General features: G+C 45.5%; 1 protein-coding gene across 2 annotated transcripts in view; it reads right to left on the bottom strand.

The window, feature by feature from the left end:
• The window catches only part of LOC115201550 (microtubule-associated serine/threonine-protein kinase 1), a 58,246-nt gene that overhangs the window by 35,346 nt on the left and 6,723 nt on the right, over positions 1-16,177 (bottom strand). Inside the window, exon 2 of one of the 2 annotated variants that reach the window (XM_029765271.1) lies at positions 5,364-5,395. In XM_029765271.1, the coding sequence (XP_029621131.1) occupies positions 5,364-5,395 (32 nt within the window). The remainder of the gene's footprint in view (positions 1-5,363; positions 5,396-16,177) is intronic. The other variant, XM_029765282.1, reaches the window with a different exon arrangement.

The following is a 16,177-nucleotide window of genomic DNA, read 5'->3' as shown; positions in this document are numbered from 1 at the left end:
TAATTGTATTTTCTATCACAGAAACAATGAGAAAATATGGAAAAATAAATAAATAATGAAATGTTAATTATATAAAGCAGCCTGTGTAATCATCTGCCAGAGAGTAGCCACAATTGGCCCGAGCCCCAAGTAATACATTTGGGCCAGATAATTGACACCGGAATTGGCACGACCTCAATCCCCACAACCTGGCCATAAGTAATACTGCCCGAAGTCGGCCCAGACTCGGGCCACATGAGGTCGGCCGAGTCTAACTCTCAGCCGAGTGCCCCAACTCTCAGCCAGAATCGGCCCAGATCCACTGTGCTAGCTGGGTGTTAGCGTTGTCAGAAATGTAACAAAAGGGTAGCACATCGTTGGTTCTTAATGGACAGAAACGAGCATGTGAGATTGATAAATTATACATTTAATCAAAACTGTTGCTCCTACAAACGTATTCAGTCCAAAAGGTGGCAAGTCTAATAGTCACTTTATGGACGCTGAAGTCTTGTTCTTGTCCGACTCCTAGATATTGAGCTAGGTCGGGGAAAGACATTTTATTGTTTTCCTGAATCTAACAACCCAGATGGCTCATGACCAGAGGCAGGGAGTGTGTTGTGAACCTGAATTTAACATTGAGCTTCAACCAATGCCATACTACTGTGGGGGCTATAGCCAGTTAAGGTAAATCACAACTAACCGTAGATCCGTGTCTAGGGCAGAGAAATTCAAAAACCCCATCTACATTCCAATAAAAAAATAAACCAATAAATACATTTAATTTTCAAATGATCTTTCTCAAAAATGTTTGTATATTGTCCCATACAATAATCTTTACTCTTAATTTAATTTTAAAAATTACAACCCCAACACTGAATACCATTAGTCTAGGGGCTTACTTCAAAGCTAGAACAGATTTTGACGTTGCAGTCTCAGAGACAAAACATTAGCTTCTTGTTGTTGTCTTTGATAAACAAAGATCCCTTATTTTGTCTAGAAACATAGAGGCTGACAGAGAAACAGGACCGTGTCAAGAGTGGCATTCTTCAGATTCAGTATTGAGGGGGTAGACCTTTCCTGGAACTGAAGTCAGGCTCCGACGGGACTAAAGAAGATCAAAGAGAATAAAAGCCCCATTACTCCACAGAAATGATTTTTACTCTAAGAGAGGAGTAATGCTACCACTTCCACCAAAGCTACTGCTATTGAATCCAAACATCCCCGGAGAGACAGGAGACCACTCAGAAGGTGGGATTCTTTAGTCTGGCCCAGGTATCTTGACACCCCACTTATCTCCTTCGATGTGTAATATGTGTGGTATTGTTTGAAGGTAGATTCAGCGAAATGACATTGCCACGAGCAGCACCGGAGATATATTGAGATACACGAGATGCAAGACTTCACTCTCACAGTCACACACAGTATCTGTGTATGTGCACGGGTTCGCTTCACACTGTGAACAACGTGGCAGCCAAGGCACCAAAACAGTGGAGAAGTTGAGCCTTGTGCTTTAATGCTCTTAGTTGACCCACTACGCTCTTCACTTTCTGCATCTACCTCATATTACTGAGTCTACCTTGTGTAATAGTGGTCTGATGGCCTTGTTTGTTTGTAAGGGTTAAGGTGTGGCCATGAGAGAGAGGTGTGTGTGTGTGTGTGTGTGTAGGTGTGTGTGTGTGTGTGTGTAGGTGTGTGTGTGTGTGTGTGTGTGTGTGTATGTGTGTGTGTGTGTGTGTTTGTGTGTAGGTGTGTGTGTGTGTGTGTGTGTGTGTGTGTGTGTGTGTGTGTGTGTGTGTGTGTGTGTGTGTGTGTGTGTGTGTGTGTGTGTGTGTGTGTGTGTGTGTGTGTGTGTGTGTGTGTTCTAGGGAGGGGTTGGGGATGGAGCAGTGTTGTTTTCGCTCTGATCTTTTTTTGTGATGAGGTACACCTGAGCCCAGCACCTGAGGGACACACACTGTCTGATTATCAACACTCATTATCTCTCCTTTTATCCTCCTTCCCTCTTTATCTTCTTTACCTCTCACTCCTTCCATCCTGAACACATCCACCCACTACATCTGTATTTAGCTCACACACACACGGAAACACACACACCCCCACATAAAAAGAGGAGAGACTCGTGTGCACGCATGTGCCTGACTACAGCTGAATGGACACTCACCCCAGGACATTCTCTCGCTCACTAGCTCTCTTTCTTTCTGTCATCCTCTCTTTCGTGTTTAAACTGTAAAGAGCTAGATACAGACAGAAAGAAAGAGGGAGAGGGAAATAGAGAGATGGAGAGAGAGGGAGAGAGAGAGAGAGAGAGAGGCCTGTGCATGTCTTCACTGCTCACATAACCCCAGTGTGTTGGTCCTTGATGGAGGCTGAGATAGAGATATTACCCCTGGGCCCTGTGCTCTTACTCACTCCCTCACTCGCCCTCTCTCATTTTCTCTACCCCTTTCTTTCTCCCTCACTCTCTCTCCTCACTTGCTAAGCCACTTTGACTTGAGGATGTGACTGGAAGATAATGTAGTGTGATAATGGCATGTCCATTCAAAACAAATAGGGAATGATGTTGATGAACCTGCAGTAGCAGAGCACCAGCTAACTGAAACTGGTAACAAAGGCTGATAGATCTATTACACTGCAGTGTAATGGGAAGATATACATTTGTTTGAAAGTAATTATATAGGGGCACTATGAGATGATTGAACATATAAATTCATATGAAACTACTAGCATCAGCACAACAGACTTCTTGTTAATCAGCATGCTGACTAAGTGGAGTATTTTCTGTCTGGTGGGTGTTTGTGTGTGTTGGTGTGTGTGTTAAAACTGCAGTAATAACAGGCCAGAGGCAGCCTAATCCCTGGCCAATCAGCAGGAGAGAATGAAGTCATAGGAAGTCAGAGGGACTGGGGCACAGTAGGAGAACTTCTCCGAGATGAAAGCGAAATGATCTTGATCATGGCTAGAACTGTTTTAGAATATCAGGAAGCTACGTATCCCCTTACAGTCACCGCTCAACAAAGAGTTTATCTCAGCATGACTGAGTCAACCTGATTCAAACAGAGTCGTGGATATAATCAAACAGTCACCTTTCATTTCAGTCACTGATTAGTAAATACTATATTAAGCCTCAAATAATGCTACAGTCCTATCTTAGCTGGTACGTAGAGGATGTCCGTAGAACCACTGACACAGCATAAACACTACTCTAAGCCCCTCGACAGCCGCACTCAGCAGAACTGAGCAGAAATACAAAACCAGATGGACACTCACACACACACACACACACCCACTCACGCACTCACACACACTCGGTGACCTTACAAGCACAAACACATCAGTCGCACTGTCAATGCTAACCACCTCCTCATGTACACTTAGCTGCTACACAAACACAGAGACGGAAGCACAGATAGATGAGGTGATGGAGGGAGGGAGGGATAAGAGAAGGATAAAAACAAAAAGGAGGACAGGGAACAACATCACGTATTACAAAGACAGAATCCCCCCACCCCTCAGGACACACTGACCTATTTAACAGTGCCCTTCGTTTTGTATTGTACCTTTTGGTGCGTCGGAACATGTTGCTTGCGTAGTGAGGGTAGCTTAGCGTAATGCTAAGCAACGAGAGCTGTTGAGAACTGAGAGTCAGGAAGCAGCAGGGTCCCTTGAAAATGTCGTCGCAAACGCTCCCTCAACCTTTAGATGTGCACCGGTGTCTGAGTGATGTGGCGGTGGACAAACGACAGTAAAGGAGAGTGAGGGAGAGAGAGAGAGAGAGAGAGAGAGAGAGAGGGAGGAAGGGAGGGAGGGAGGCAGGCTGAGGCTGTCTTTGATTTTAAATAGCAACAAAAAATCAGACAAGGTATTGTGGATCGTGTCTCAAGGGTAATGGCCATGGCAAAGGAAGGGCTTACCAAGAAAAACTTCCAAAAGGACTAATTTGAGACAGAAAGGAGTTGGGGGGGGGGGTAATGTCATAAGAATGCGCTCTCTCTCTCGCTGTGTGTGTGTAGGTGTGTCTGCTTGAGAGGTAAATCTGTGTGAAAAGCTTTTTACTGGAGGCTACTGTAAATATGAATGAGAGAAAAGAGAGTGAGGGAAGAAGGGAAGATTAATTCATTATCCCAGGAAGGGGGAGAAGACACTTAAAGAAGTCCAGAACATGTTAATTGAAGCTTATGCTAGGAGGTGGTAGAGATGTGTGTGTTTATCTGCAACATGTGTGTATACAAGTGGACATGTCTTACATAACAAAAAACAGATAGTTTAGATTAGATATGAGCACATCCATTCCATAATTCATCCAAGCAAATGTAAAACCACGACAGTGCTGATAAATACAAGCCGACTGAGAACAATAGAGGAGACACCCCATCCAGATGAATAGATCAAGGCAGTAGATTAATGTGAGGCCTACTCCAGTGAGCTCATCTATAATGGATGATATGGATGATACTGGTCTAAGGGGAGGGAGGCCTAGAATGGGAACCAGACTGAGACAGAATGAAGCCAGATGGTACATCTCTGGAGGAGAGCATAGAGTTGATGACTAAATGGGGGACAAAATGAAAGCTGAATACCACTAGAGGAGATGACCAGCGGTCACTGACGTCAGAGGTCAGCACGGTCCCCACGTTCATTTCCTGGTTTATTTCCCAGGGGTATGGTGTGGGTGATATGGGCAGGGGGAAGAGACGGGTTACAGAGAAAGGCAGAGAGAGGGACTGGATGGAAGCAGGGACAGAGACTACACAGAGAGACTGCTTGGGTCTGTGTTCTGTATGCTGTGATTATAAACACACACACACACACACACACACACAATGATAGAATGATGAAAGCTTCATCTACCACATTATTAACATATTATAACATTTAATTAACCCAATCAATTATGTCAGCCATATCTTTGTCTTGCTGACACAGACAATAACACACTGGAGCTGTTTCCCTACCACACACAAGCTAGGGTATGAGAAAAGGAGGGTGAGCGAGAGGGAGAGCGAGAGACAGAGCGAGAGACAGAGCGAGAGACAGAGCGAGAGGCAGAGCGAGAGACAGACAAAGAAGGAGGAGGAAGTGTTTCAGCACCATGGAAAGCGATCAGACGCAGAGCGCTGTCTACCCAGACAGACGGCAGGATTGCCTCCTCCATTCATTCTAATTCCCCTCTAAGTACCTCTAAAGTATCCTCAAACCCTCAATAGGGTGTTGAAATGTTAATCATGTCTCAACAGGGATTCAATAGGGAGGAAATCGTCCAACCAGGACAGATGAGCCCTCGGCTGATAAAAGAGTTGCTGTTTCCAAACACACACTTCCCCTGGCTCGGGGTGTGTTTCATAGGGAGTGCCCAGTTGGCCAGGAGGGAGGGAAGATGTACTAACCTGCTGTTCTTGCGGGGCAGTGGCAGATCCTTCTGGAAGAAAGGCAGAAAAAGAGAGGACAACAGAGATCAGGTACTGGTAACAGAGGGATTCACAGGTTACGAGGTGGTTAGAAGCAGAGAAACAGACATCAACTTAACCCCTGTACATCACCTCACCACATTAGTACATAAGCTAAGCAATGGCATGTTATGACTTGACACCTCCCTTCAGTCTCTTAGTCCACTTGGACCTCGCCTCTGCTATAAAGACTCACATATACAGTACATTAATATACACAGTACATGGTATTCTGTGTGTCTCTGTGAATTCCGTTGAGGGAGAGAAACCAGGAAACAGCAGAACAGAGAGGATGGGTAAGTGCATTATGTGCTTGTATATGTGAGTGTGTGCTTCAGTAATGTGGACCAGTGCTTTTAAGTGGACCAACGCTCTCGCTACCTCTCCCTCTCTGTCTCTCTCTCTCTCTTTCTGTGTTCCCCCAGCAGAGCAGAACAGTGTGTCCATCCTCCTATCTCTCCCCTGGGTCCCAGATGGACCCAGAATACTGGGCTGGAACAGCAGCAAACGCTGAGAAGTGCCAAATCCTACACCAGCCCAGGCTGGCTCTTTGAAATGCTTCTAACTGAGGCACTGGTTTAGTTTCCCTGGCACTGTTTTAGCATTTATGGCACAAATCCCATTCAAGTCATGGTACCGATATTTGCATTTTTCATGCATCATGTTCAAATCATCTATAAGTGACATTGTTGAGCTTCACAGTCAATTTTAGATATTTTCGGAGGATTTGGACATGCGCAAAAAATGCTAATATTGGTACCATGACTTTAATGGGATTTGTGCCACAAATGCTAAAACATTAGCATTTGGAAACAATGGCAGGAAAATAAAACGAATGCATGGATTGCTGTCATACCTTGTCTATAGACTGCTTACAGGGAAACCAATGTGTCATTGTGTAATTTGGGATGAACTATCCCTTTAAGCTCTGTGGTGCCTAGAGCTTCAGCCTCAACCAGAGCCTGATTCTGCCTCTGTCTGTGTCTCTGACTGCTTACTTCTTACACACACATTCACTGCAGCAGACTCCCGCTCTCTCCAGACATACATGTAGAACATGAAAGAGACAGAGAAATTGCAAATTGACCAAGAGGTACTGCAAAATAAATCGGGGAAGAGAGGGGCCAAGAGAGACACTGATCCCGTTTCCCAGGTGTGTGTTGTGTAGAGCGTTAATTAATGCATTAGCCACTCCACATCCACTCCTGTCAATGACGGGCGACTCAGTCAAGATGCCATTAGCATTGACTGACAGGCAACCAGTGACAATTAATACAATATTTGGTTAATGTTGAGCTAAAGTGTACATGATTGTTTGAGTGTCTGTGTGTGTGTGTGTGTGTGTGTGTGTGTGTGTGTGTGTGTGTGTGTGTGTGTGTGTGTGTGTGTGTGTGTGTGTGTGTGTGTGTGTGTGTGTGTGTGTGTGTGTGTGTACATGTATACTATAAGCTATTAGGGCTGGGAATTTCCAGGGACTTCACGATGCGATATTATCACAATACTTAGGAGCTGATACGATATGTATTGCGATTGTCATGATTTTATATTGCGATTCGATGTTCGGAACATATTGCTCACTATATGTCTGCTGCAGAGAGAGAGAGCATGACAAAATGAGTTTTGATCAGTTGTAACGGCAGTCGTATAGAGGGGACCAAGGCGCGGCGTGTTGAGTGCTCATGCTTATTATTTAATGAAAAAATTAAACACTTTACAAAGGAACAAAAACGACAGCAAACAGTTCCGTCAGGCAACAACCACAAAACGGAAAACAACTACCCACAAAACACCATAGAAAAACCCCAACTTAAATATGATCTCCAATTAGAGACAACACGAACCAGCTGCCTCTAATTGGAGATCATCCCAAAACTCAACATAGAAATAGAAAAACCAGAACTAAACATAGAAACAACAAACATAGACTGCCCACCCATATCACACCCTGACCTAACTACACAGAGAAAAAACAGCTCTCATAGGTCAGAGCGTGACATCAGCCATGGAAATAAAAGTGCTGAAGGCATGTTGGCTCACTATTTAAAAAGAAGATGGAGAACAAGCTATAAGATGAAAAATGCCAGAGTTTTGGCGCAGGTACAGCCGACTATCTCTACCTACAATTATTTTTATAATTTTTTATTATTACAAATCAAAACTTAATATCATCCAAAAATAATGTTGCAATATGTAACTATATCGATTTTTTCCCCATCACTATAGGAAATAGAGTGAATAATGTGTGTGTGATCCTCTTCATAAGGTTCTCCCTCTGGACCAACTAGAGAAACCCTCTCCACAGTGTGTGCTTGTCTAGTGGAATGTCTTTGTATCCCAGGGACAAACCTCCCACATAGCAGAATACCTTCAACACTCAGTTACCTTGAAGTGTAAAACGGAACACTCCACAGATTTAGTCTTACCCCAGAGAGAGCTGGTAAAAGCTATGAATGCTTGGGAGAGAAGGCAGTAGGGCCTTGATTGAGGAGTGACAATGAAATAAATCATTTTGGATCAAAAGAGAAGTAACCTCACCATTGTAAGGTCAGATTCTCACATGAGTTTTACACCCAGTACAAGCCGAAGGTCATCGATAGTTGTTGATGTATATTAAGCTCCTCCCATGGGTTTACGTGTTAATAGAAACAACTTCCTCTTTACAAGGACGACCGAATATTCAACCTATTGATTCCTCCTCACTCCTCCTCCATTGGTCAGACTAATTGATCCTGAGCCATCAGAGCTCTGTACATTACTTGAAAGTGTGGATGGAGGGAACACAGTGCAGAGAAAGACTGGTGATGGGGGAAGGTGTATGAACATATCTCAGACACAACATCATAAAGATATCTGTCTCGTACCCGTCATACTACACATACCAGTAAATCACTTTATAATTGCCACTTTAAGAGCTGTGGCATAGATCCATATTGAGTCTGTCTGTACTGAAATGCACTTTCAATAGATACTCTCCATGGTGCATACTTTTTCATCCAGGTCATGTAACCTCTCATAACATGATTATGAAGAGAACATCTAGTTCGCTTTGACACACAAGGAGCGGAAATCTTTTTATGCTACAAGTGCAGACTAGTTAGAGTAAGAAAGAATGTAGAGAAAACCTTCCAAATATAGACGTATGAAACCAAAGGAACAAAGCAGGATGCACTACGCCGACTACGGCATTGCATCAAAATGAGTCTGCTCTGATGTCCTCAGTAGGGCCCTTTACTGCAGTGGCGTGTCTGAGGCATGTCTAGACAACAAAGAGAACAATGTGGTGCATCAAAGAGATTGCAACCTTCTATTTGTCTGGGAGGAAGGAATCAGAACCATGGACAGGGCCCAACAGGTGTAGGATCTTAATTTGAGCCAGTTTTCTACTTCAAGAAAATAATCCAGCAGCAACAGGAAATGTGAATTATCATGTTGATTATAAATAATGGAAATGTTTGTCGGGGTTGATACATTTTAAGCAAGAGAAAATCAAGTCTGAAATTTCAAAATGTAAATTGCTGTCACGGATCCTTCTGTAACTTACATCACGCACACATGTCCCCTATTCCCACTGATTCGTTTTCTATATATGTAACGGGCGTCGTATAGAGGGGACCAAGGTGCGGCATGTTGAGTGCTCATAATTGTTCTTTAATGAAAAACAAAACACTTTACAAAGAAACAAAAACGACAGCAAACAGTTCCGTCAGGCAACATACAACTAAACGGAGAACAACTACCCACAAACACAATAGAAAAACCCCAACTTAACTATGATCTCCAATTAGAGGCAACGAGGACTCCGAATGCAACTAAAAAACAACAACAACAAAAGAAACCACAAAACAAAAAGAGAGGGTAGGGAGGGTGACAATTGTCTATGGCGGGTCTAGTGCAGTACCCAGAACCTTACCATCCAGCAGATCCTCCAGCAGCGGAGGTGGCTCCGGTTCAGGGTGTAACCCCCGCTCCACCCGCAGATCCCTCTGCTTCTGTAACACCGGACCGTGGATCGTCGTCGGAGGAACCGGACTGCAGATCATCGCCGGAGGCTCCGGGCTGAGGGCCGCCGCCGGAGGCTCCGGGCCGCCGCCGGAGTCTCCGGGCCGCGGAGCGCCGCCGAAGACTCCGGGCTGCGGACTGCCGCCGAAGACTCCGGACTGGGGAGCGTCGCCGGAGGCTCCGGACTGAGGAACGTTGCCGGAGGCTCCTGACTGAGGAGCGTCGCCGGTGGCTCTGGACTGAGGAGCGTCGCCGGAGGCTCCGGACTGGGAAGCGTCATTATAGGTTCCGGACTAGGGACCGTTGCTGCAGGCTCCATGCCATGGATCGTCTCTACAGGTTCCGCGCCATGGATCATTCCTACAGGCTTATTGCCATGGATTGTCCCTACAGGCTCCGGACCATGGATAATCCCTTCAGGCTTCTTGCCATGGATTATCTCTACAGGCTCCGGGCCATCGATTACCTCTGGAGGCTTCGTGCCATGGAACATCCCTACAGGCTCCGGGCCATGGATCATCACTACAGGCTTCGTGCCATGGATCATCTCTACAGGCTTCGGACCATAGATTATCACTGGAAGCTTTTCTCGTGGAGCTGGAACAGGTCTCACCGGACTGGAGACGCACTGAGGACCGGGTGCGCAGAGCAGGCACCGGACGTACTGGGCTATGGAGGCGCACTGGATGGAGAGTGCGAGGAGCAGGCACAGGACGTACTGAGCTATGGAGGCGCACTGGAGGGAGAGTGCGAGAGGCAGGCACAGGACGTACTTGGCTATGGAGGCGCACTGGAGAGAGAGTGCGAGAGGCAGGCACATGCTCACCACAATAAGCACGGGGAGTTGGCTCAGGTCTCACCCCTGGTCCCACCAAACTACCCGTGTGCCCCCCCCCAATTGCCTCTCATTCCTCCCCGGTAGGCTACGATATCTGTCTATTACCTGGCCCCAAGTCCAGTTTCTCCTTTCGATCCAATCCTCATTAGACCAGGTATCCATCTCTGCCCGGGCACACCGCTTGATCCAATTGTGGTGGGTAGTTCTGTAACGAGCGTCATATGAAGGGGACCAAGGCGCAGCGTGTTGAGTGCTCATCGTAAATTTTAATGAAAATGAACACTGAATACAAAAAAACAAAAATGACAGCCGACAGTTCTGTCAGGTTAATCTAACAAAACAGAAAACAACTACCCCCAAAGACAATAGAAAAAAAACTACTTAAATATGATCTCCAATTAGAGGCAACGAGCACCAGCTGCCTCCAATTGGAGATCAACCCCCCTAAAAAAACATAGAAATAGAAAAACTAGAACTTAAACATAGAAATAGAAAACATAGAAAACCACCCAAAACACCCCCCTGTCACGCCCTGACCTACTTTAATATAGAAAATGATATCTTACAAGGGTCAGGACGTGACAATATACGTGTCCTTTGGTTTCCATTGGGGGGTCGATTATTGTTCCCATGACCGTTGGTGGTGTGAGTACCTATGTGTTGGTGCAGCTGTTATGCTGCGTGCTATATACACTGCTCAAAAAAATAAAGGGAACACTTAAACAACACAATGTAACTCCAAGTCAATCACACTTCTGTGAAATCAAACTGTCCACTTAGGAAGCAACACTGATTGACAATAAATTTCACATGCTGTTGTGCAAATGGAATAGACAACAGGTGGAAATTATAGGCAATTAGCAAGACACCCCCAATAAAGGAGTGGTTCTGCAGGTGGTAACCACAGACCACTTCTCAGTTCCTATGCTTCCTGGCTGATGTTTTGGTCACTTTTGAATGCTGGCGGTGCTTTCACTCTAGTGGTAGCATGAGACGGAGTCTACAACCCACACAAGTGGCTCAGGTAGTGCAGCTCATTCAGGATGGCACATCAATGCGAGCTGTGGCAAGAAGGTTTGCTGTGTCTGTCAGCGTAGTGTCCAGAGCATGGAGGCGCTACCAGGAGACAGGCCAGTACATCAGGAGACGTGGAGGAGGCCGTAGGAGGGCAACAACCCAGCAGCAGGACCACTACCTCCGCCTTTGTGCAAGGAGGAGCAGGAGGAGCACTGCCAGAGCCCTGCAAAATTACCTCCAGCAGGCCACAAATGTGCATGTGTCTGCTCAAACGGTCAGAAACAGACTCCATGAGGGTGGTATGAGGGCCTGACGTCCACAGGTGGGGGTTGTGCTTACAGCCCAACACCGTGCAGGACGTTTGGCATTTGCCACTGACGCCCTGTGCTCTTCACAGATGAAAGCAGGTTCACACTAAGCACGTGACAGACGTGACAGAGTCTGGAGATGCCGTGGAGAACGTTCTGCTGCCTGCAACATCCTTCAGCATGATCGGTTTGGCGGTGGGCCAGTCATGGTGTGGGGTGGCATTTCTTTGGGAGGCCGCACAGCCCTCCATGTGCTCGGCAGAGGTAGCCTGACTGCCATTAGGTACCGAGATGAGATCCTCAGACCCCTTGTGAGACCATATGGTGGTGCGGTTGGCCCTGGGTTCCTCCTAATGCAAGACAATGCTAGACCTCATGTGGCTGGAGTGTGTCAGCAGTTCCTGCAAGAGGAAGGCATTGATGCTATGGACTGGCCGGCCCGTTCCCCAGGCCTGAATCCAATTGAGCACATCTGGGACATCATGTCTCGCTCCATCCACCAATGCCACGTTGCACCACAGACTGTCCAGGAGTTGGCGGATGCTTTAGTCCAGGTCTGGGAGGAGATCCCTCAGGAGACCATCCGCCACCTCATCAGGAGCATGCCCAGGCATTGTAGGGAGGTCATACAGGCACGTGGAGGCCACACACACTACTGAGCCTCATTTTGACTTGTTTTAAGGACATTACATCAAAGTTGGATCAGCCTGTAGTGTGGTTTTCCACTTTAATTTTGAGTGTGACTCCAAATCCAGACCTCCATGGGTTGATAAATTGGATTTCCATTGATTATTTTTGTGTGATTTTGTTGTCAGCACAATCAACTATGTAAAGAAAAAAGTATTTAATAAGATTATTTCATTCATTCAGATCTAGGATGTGTTATTTTAGTGTTCCCTTTATTTTTTGAGCAGTGTATATTGTGTATTACGGGCAGAGGTGACTTGGACTCGAGTCAGACTCGAGTCAGAAATATGATGACTTGCAACTCAACTTTGACTTTAACACCAATGACTCGTGACTTAACTTGGACTTAAAGCCTTATGACTCGACCTGACTTAAAAGCATTCATGATTTGAGTAAATGTAATAAACTAACTATTACTCTTGTTAAAAATATGAAATGGTATTACATTTGGTGAAGAGCACATTATGACTTGTTTAGGACTCGAAACTCAAAGTTTAGGACTTGAGACTTGACTTGATACTTGACTGTCTTGACTTGAGACTTGACTCGGACTTGCCTGTCTTGACTTGGGACTTGACTTGGGACTTGAGTGCTAAGACTTGAGACTTACTTGTGACTTGTAAAACAATGACTTGGTCCAACCTCTGATTACGGGTATTGTCCCGTGTCGTTCAACGAGGTTGACCCTCGCTCTTTTGTTTGGGTACAGCCCAGTGTTTTTGTATACGTGTTTGTTTTGGGTGTATTAAAAACCCCTATTGTGTATTCCTGCACCTGTCTACAAAATCCTTTATACCAGCGTGACAATTGCAAACTTCAGAAGCCTTTTAAAACGTCAAATACACTACAAGTTTTAAATGGAATGGAATCAGCACCATGGACAGGGCCCTATCTTGGAGGAAGGAATCAGCACCATGGACAGGGCCCTACCTTGGAGGAAGGAATCAGCACCATGGACAGGGCCTTACCTTGGAGGAAGGAATCAGCATCATGGACAGGGCCCTACCTTGGAGGAAGGAATCAGCACCATGGACAGGGCCCTACCTTGGAGGAAGGAAACTGGACCATGAACCGGGAATACTTAGGAGGTCACTCCTCAGAGCCAACTCAGGAGTCGGATATGGAAGAGGGATATAGTAAAGAGATTCAGGGAAGCGTATAGGTTCAAAAAGACCAAATGAGATCAGGAGAGGAGATTAGCTGCTTGAGAGCCAATGTATCTAATCAGCTCATATATGATGGAATAAAATCTGGTCTGGAAAGTGGTCTGACAAAAGGTGACTCACCTCCTGAATATTCTTTTGCTTTAGATTTGCATCAGAATGTCAGATAATGTAGGTTATAATGTCATGTGTCCTAATAAAAAACTATTCAATGAATAAAGGTCACCCCCTCAAACTTCCCTACAAACAGCATGATTGTCATTGTTGAACCAATATTTTAATGCTGTCTCACTTTGTCAGGCCATATGGGGAGAAACTCATGTCACACTGAAATCTAGACTTTATCAATGGTCAGCCATTGTGTCATTGACTCAGTCAATCCAGGAAGCTGAGACTAATGAAAGGGATTGTAATTGAGTTTCCGCTTTCTGAATGTTAAACACAATAAAAGCGCAGTGACTGGCTGACGGTAGAGATTGGTGCTCTGAATCTGATGGATCTGGAGCAGAATGACGACAGATGGAGCTCTGTCACAACCGTACCGGTCCCACTGACTGATCACAGATTTGAAAGCAAAACAATTATACTCTATATTTACCCCCTCTCTCTGTGACGAGGATGACTGCTCTTCCAGAAGGTTCTGCACTGTGGGTTGAGGAGTCTAAATCCTCCCTCTGAGTCGCAACCACATTGGGATGTTTGTGACACATTGACAAAACATACGCCAAATGTCTATGAATATTCAAATAGACTGCATTGTCCTGTGATTGCTGTGGTTGGCAGCATTACAAATACAGTTCAGGTTCATGATTATATTGCCTGATTGTAATGCTGTGTACAGTACAGTATACTATGCTGTGGCCCAGGGGGGAGGTTGAACTCCCAGTTACAAGTCACTGTTCCACCGGATGCACCACAATATACTTGTGTATTCAGCCCAGAGCAGAACGTGGTGCGCTGGTAAGCGTTTCAACACGGGATGGTGCATCTCACGGGGTTATATCCTTTCAATAAGAATTCCTAATTAATAGAATACATGTGATTGGATGTACAGCGCATTCGGAAAGTATTCAGACCACTTGACAATTTCCACATTTTGTTACGTTACAGCCTTATTCTAAAATGGATTAAATCGTTTTTTCCCCTCATCAATCTGCACATAATACCCCATAATGACAAAGCAAAAACAGGTTTTTAGAAATGTATGCAAAATTTGTAAAAAAACAGAAATATCTAATTTACATAAGTATTCAGACCCTTTACTCAGCTCTTGTTTGAAGCACCTTTGGCAGTGATTACAGCTTCAAGTCTTATTGGGTATGATGCTACAAGCTTGGCACACCTGTATTTGGGGAGTTTCTCCCATTCTTCTCTGCAGATCCTCTCAAGCTCTGTCAGGTTGGATGGGGAGCGTCGCTGCACAGCTATTTTCAGGTCTCTCTAGAGATGCTCGATCGGGTTCAAGTCCGGGCTCTGGCTGGGTCACCCAAGGACATTCAGAGACTTGTCCCGAAGCCACTCCTGCATTGTCTTGGCTGTTTGCTTAGGGTCGTTGTCCTGTTGGAAGGTGAACCTTCGCACCAGTCTGAGGTCCTGAGCGCTCTGGAGCAGGTTTTCATCAAGGATCTCTCTGTACTTTGCTCCGTTCATCTTTCCCTCGATCCTGACTAGTCTCCCAGTCCCTGCCGCTGAAAAACATCCCCACAGCATGATGCAGCCACCACCATGCTTCACCATAGGGATGGTGACAGGTTTGCTCGACGTGACGCTTGGCATTCAGGCCAAAGAGTTCAAGCTTGGTTTCATCAGACCAGAGAATCTTGTTTCTCATGGTCTGAGAGTCTTTAGGTGCCTTTTGGCAAACTCCAAGCAGGCTGTCATGTGCCTTTTACTGAGGAGTGGCTTCCGTCTAGTCACTCTAACATGAAGGCCTGATTGGTGGAGTGCTGCAGAGATGGTTGTCCTTCTGGAAGGTTCTCCCATCTCCACAGAGGAACACTGGAGCTCTGTCAGAGTGACCATCGGGTTCTTGGTCACCTCCCTGACCAATGCCCTTCTCCCCCGATTGCTCTGTTTGGCCGGGCGGCAAGCTCTAGGAAGAGTCTTGGTGGTTCCAAACTTCTTCCATTTAAGAACGATGGAGGCCACTATGTTCTAGGGGACCTTCAATGCTGCAGAAATGTTTTGGTACCCTTCCCCAGGTCTGTGCCTAGACACAATCCTGTCTCAGAGCTCTACGGACAATTTCTTCGACCTCATGGCTTGGTTTTTGCTCTGACATTCACTGTCATCTGTGGGACCTTATATATACAGGTGTGTGCCTTTCCAAATCATGTTCAATCAATTGAATTTACCACAGCTGGACTCCACTCAAGTTGTAGAAACATCTCAAGGATGATCAATGGAAACAGGATGCACCTGAGCTCAATTTCAAGACTCATAGCAAAGGGTCTGAATACTTATGTAAATAAGGTATTTCTGTTTTTTATTTTTAATACGTTTGCAAAAAAAAGTATAACTTTGGTACAAGACTCTGAATGTCCTTGAGCGGCCCAGCCAGAGCCCGGACTTAAACCCGATCTAACATCTCTGGAGAGACCTGAAAATAGCTATGCAGCAATGCTCCTCATCCAACCTGACAGAGCACACCAAACACAGGTGTGCCAAGATTGTAGCGTCACACCTAAGAAAAATTTAGGTTGTAATCGCTGCCAAAGGTGCTTCCACAAAGTACTGAGTAAA

This window comes from Salmo trutta, chromosome 1 (genome assembly GCF_901001165.1).
Source record: "Salmo trutta chromosome 1, fSalTru1.1, whole genome shotgun sequence".
Lineage (NCBI taxonomy): Eukaryota > Metazoa > Chordata > Actinopteri > Salmoniformes > Salmonidae > Salmo > Salmo trutta.
This window is presented reverse-complemented; position numbering and strand designations above follow the sequence as displayed.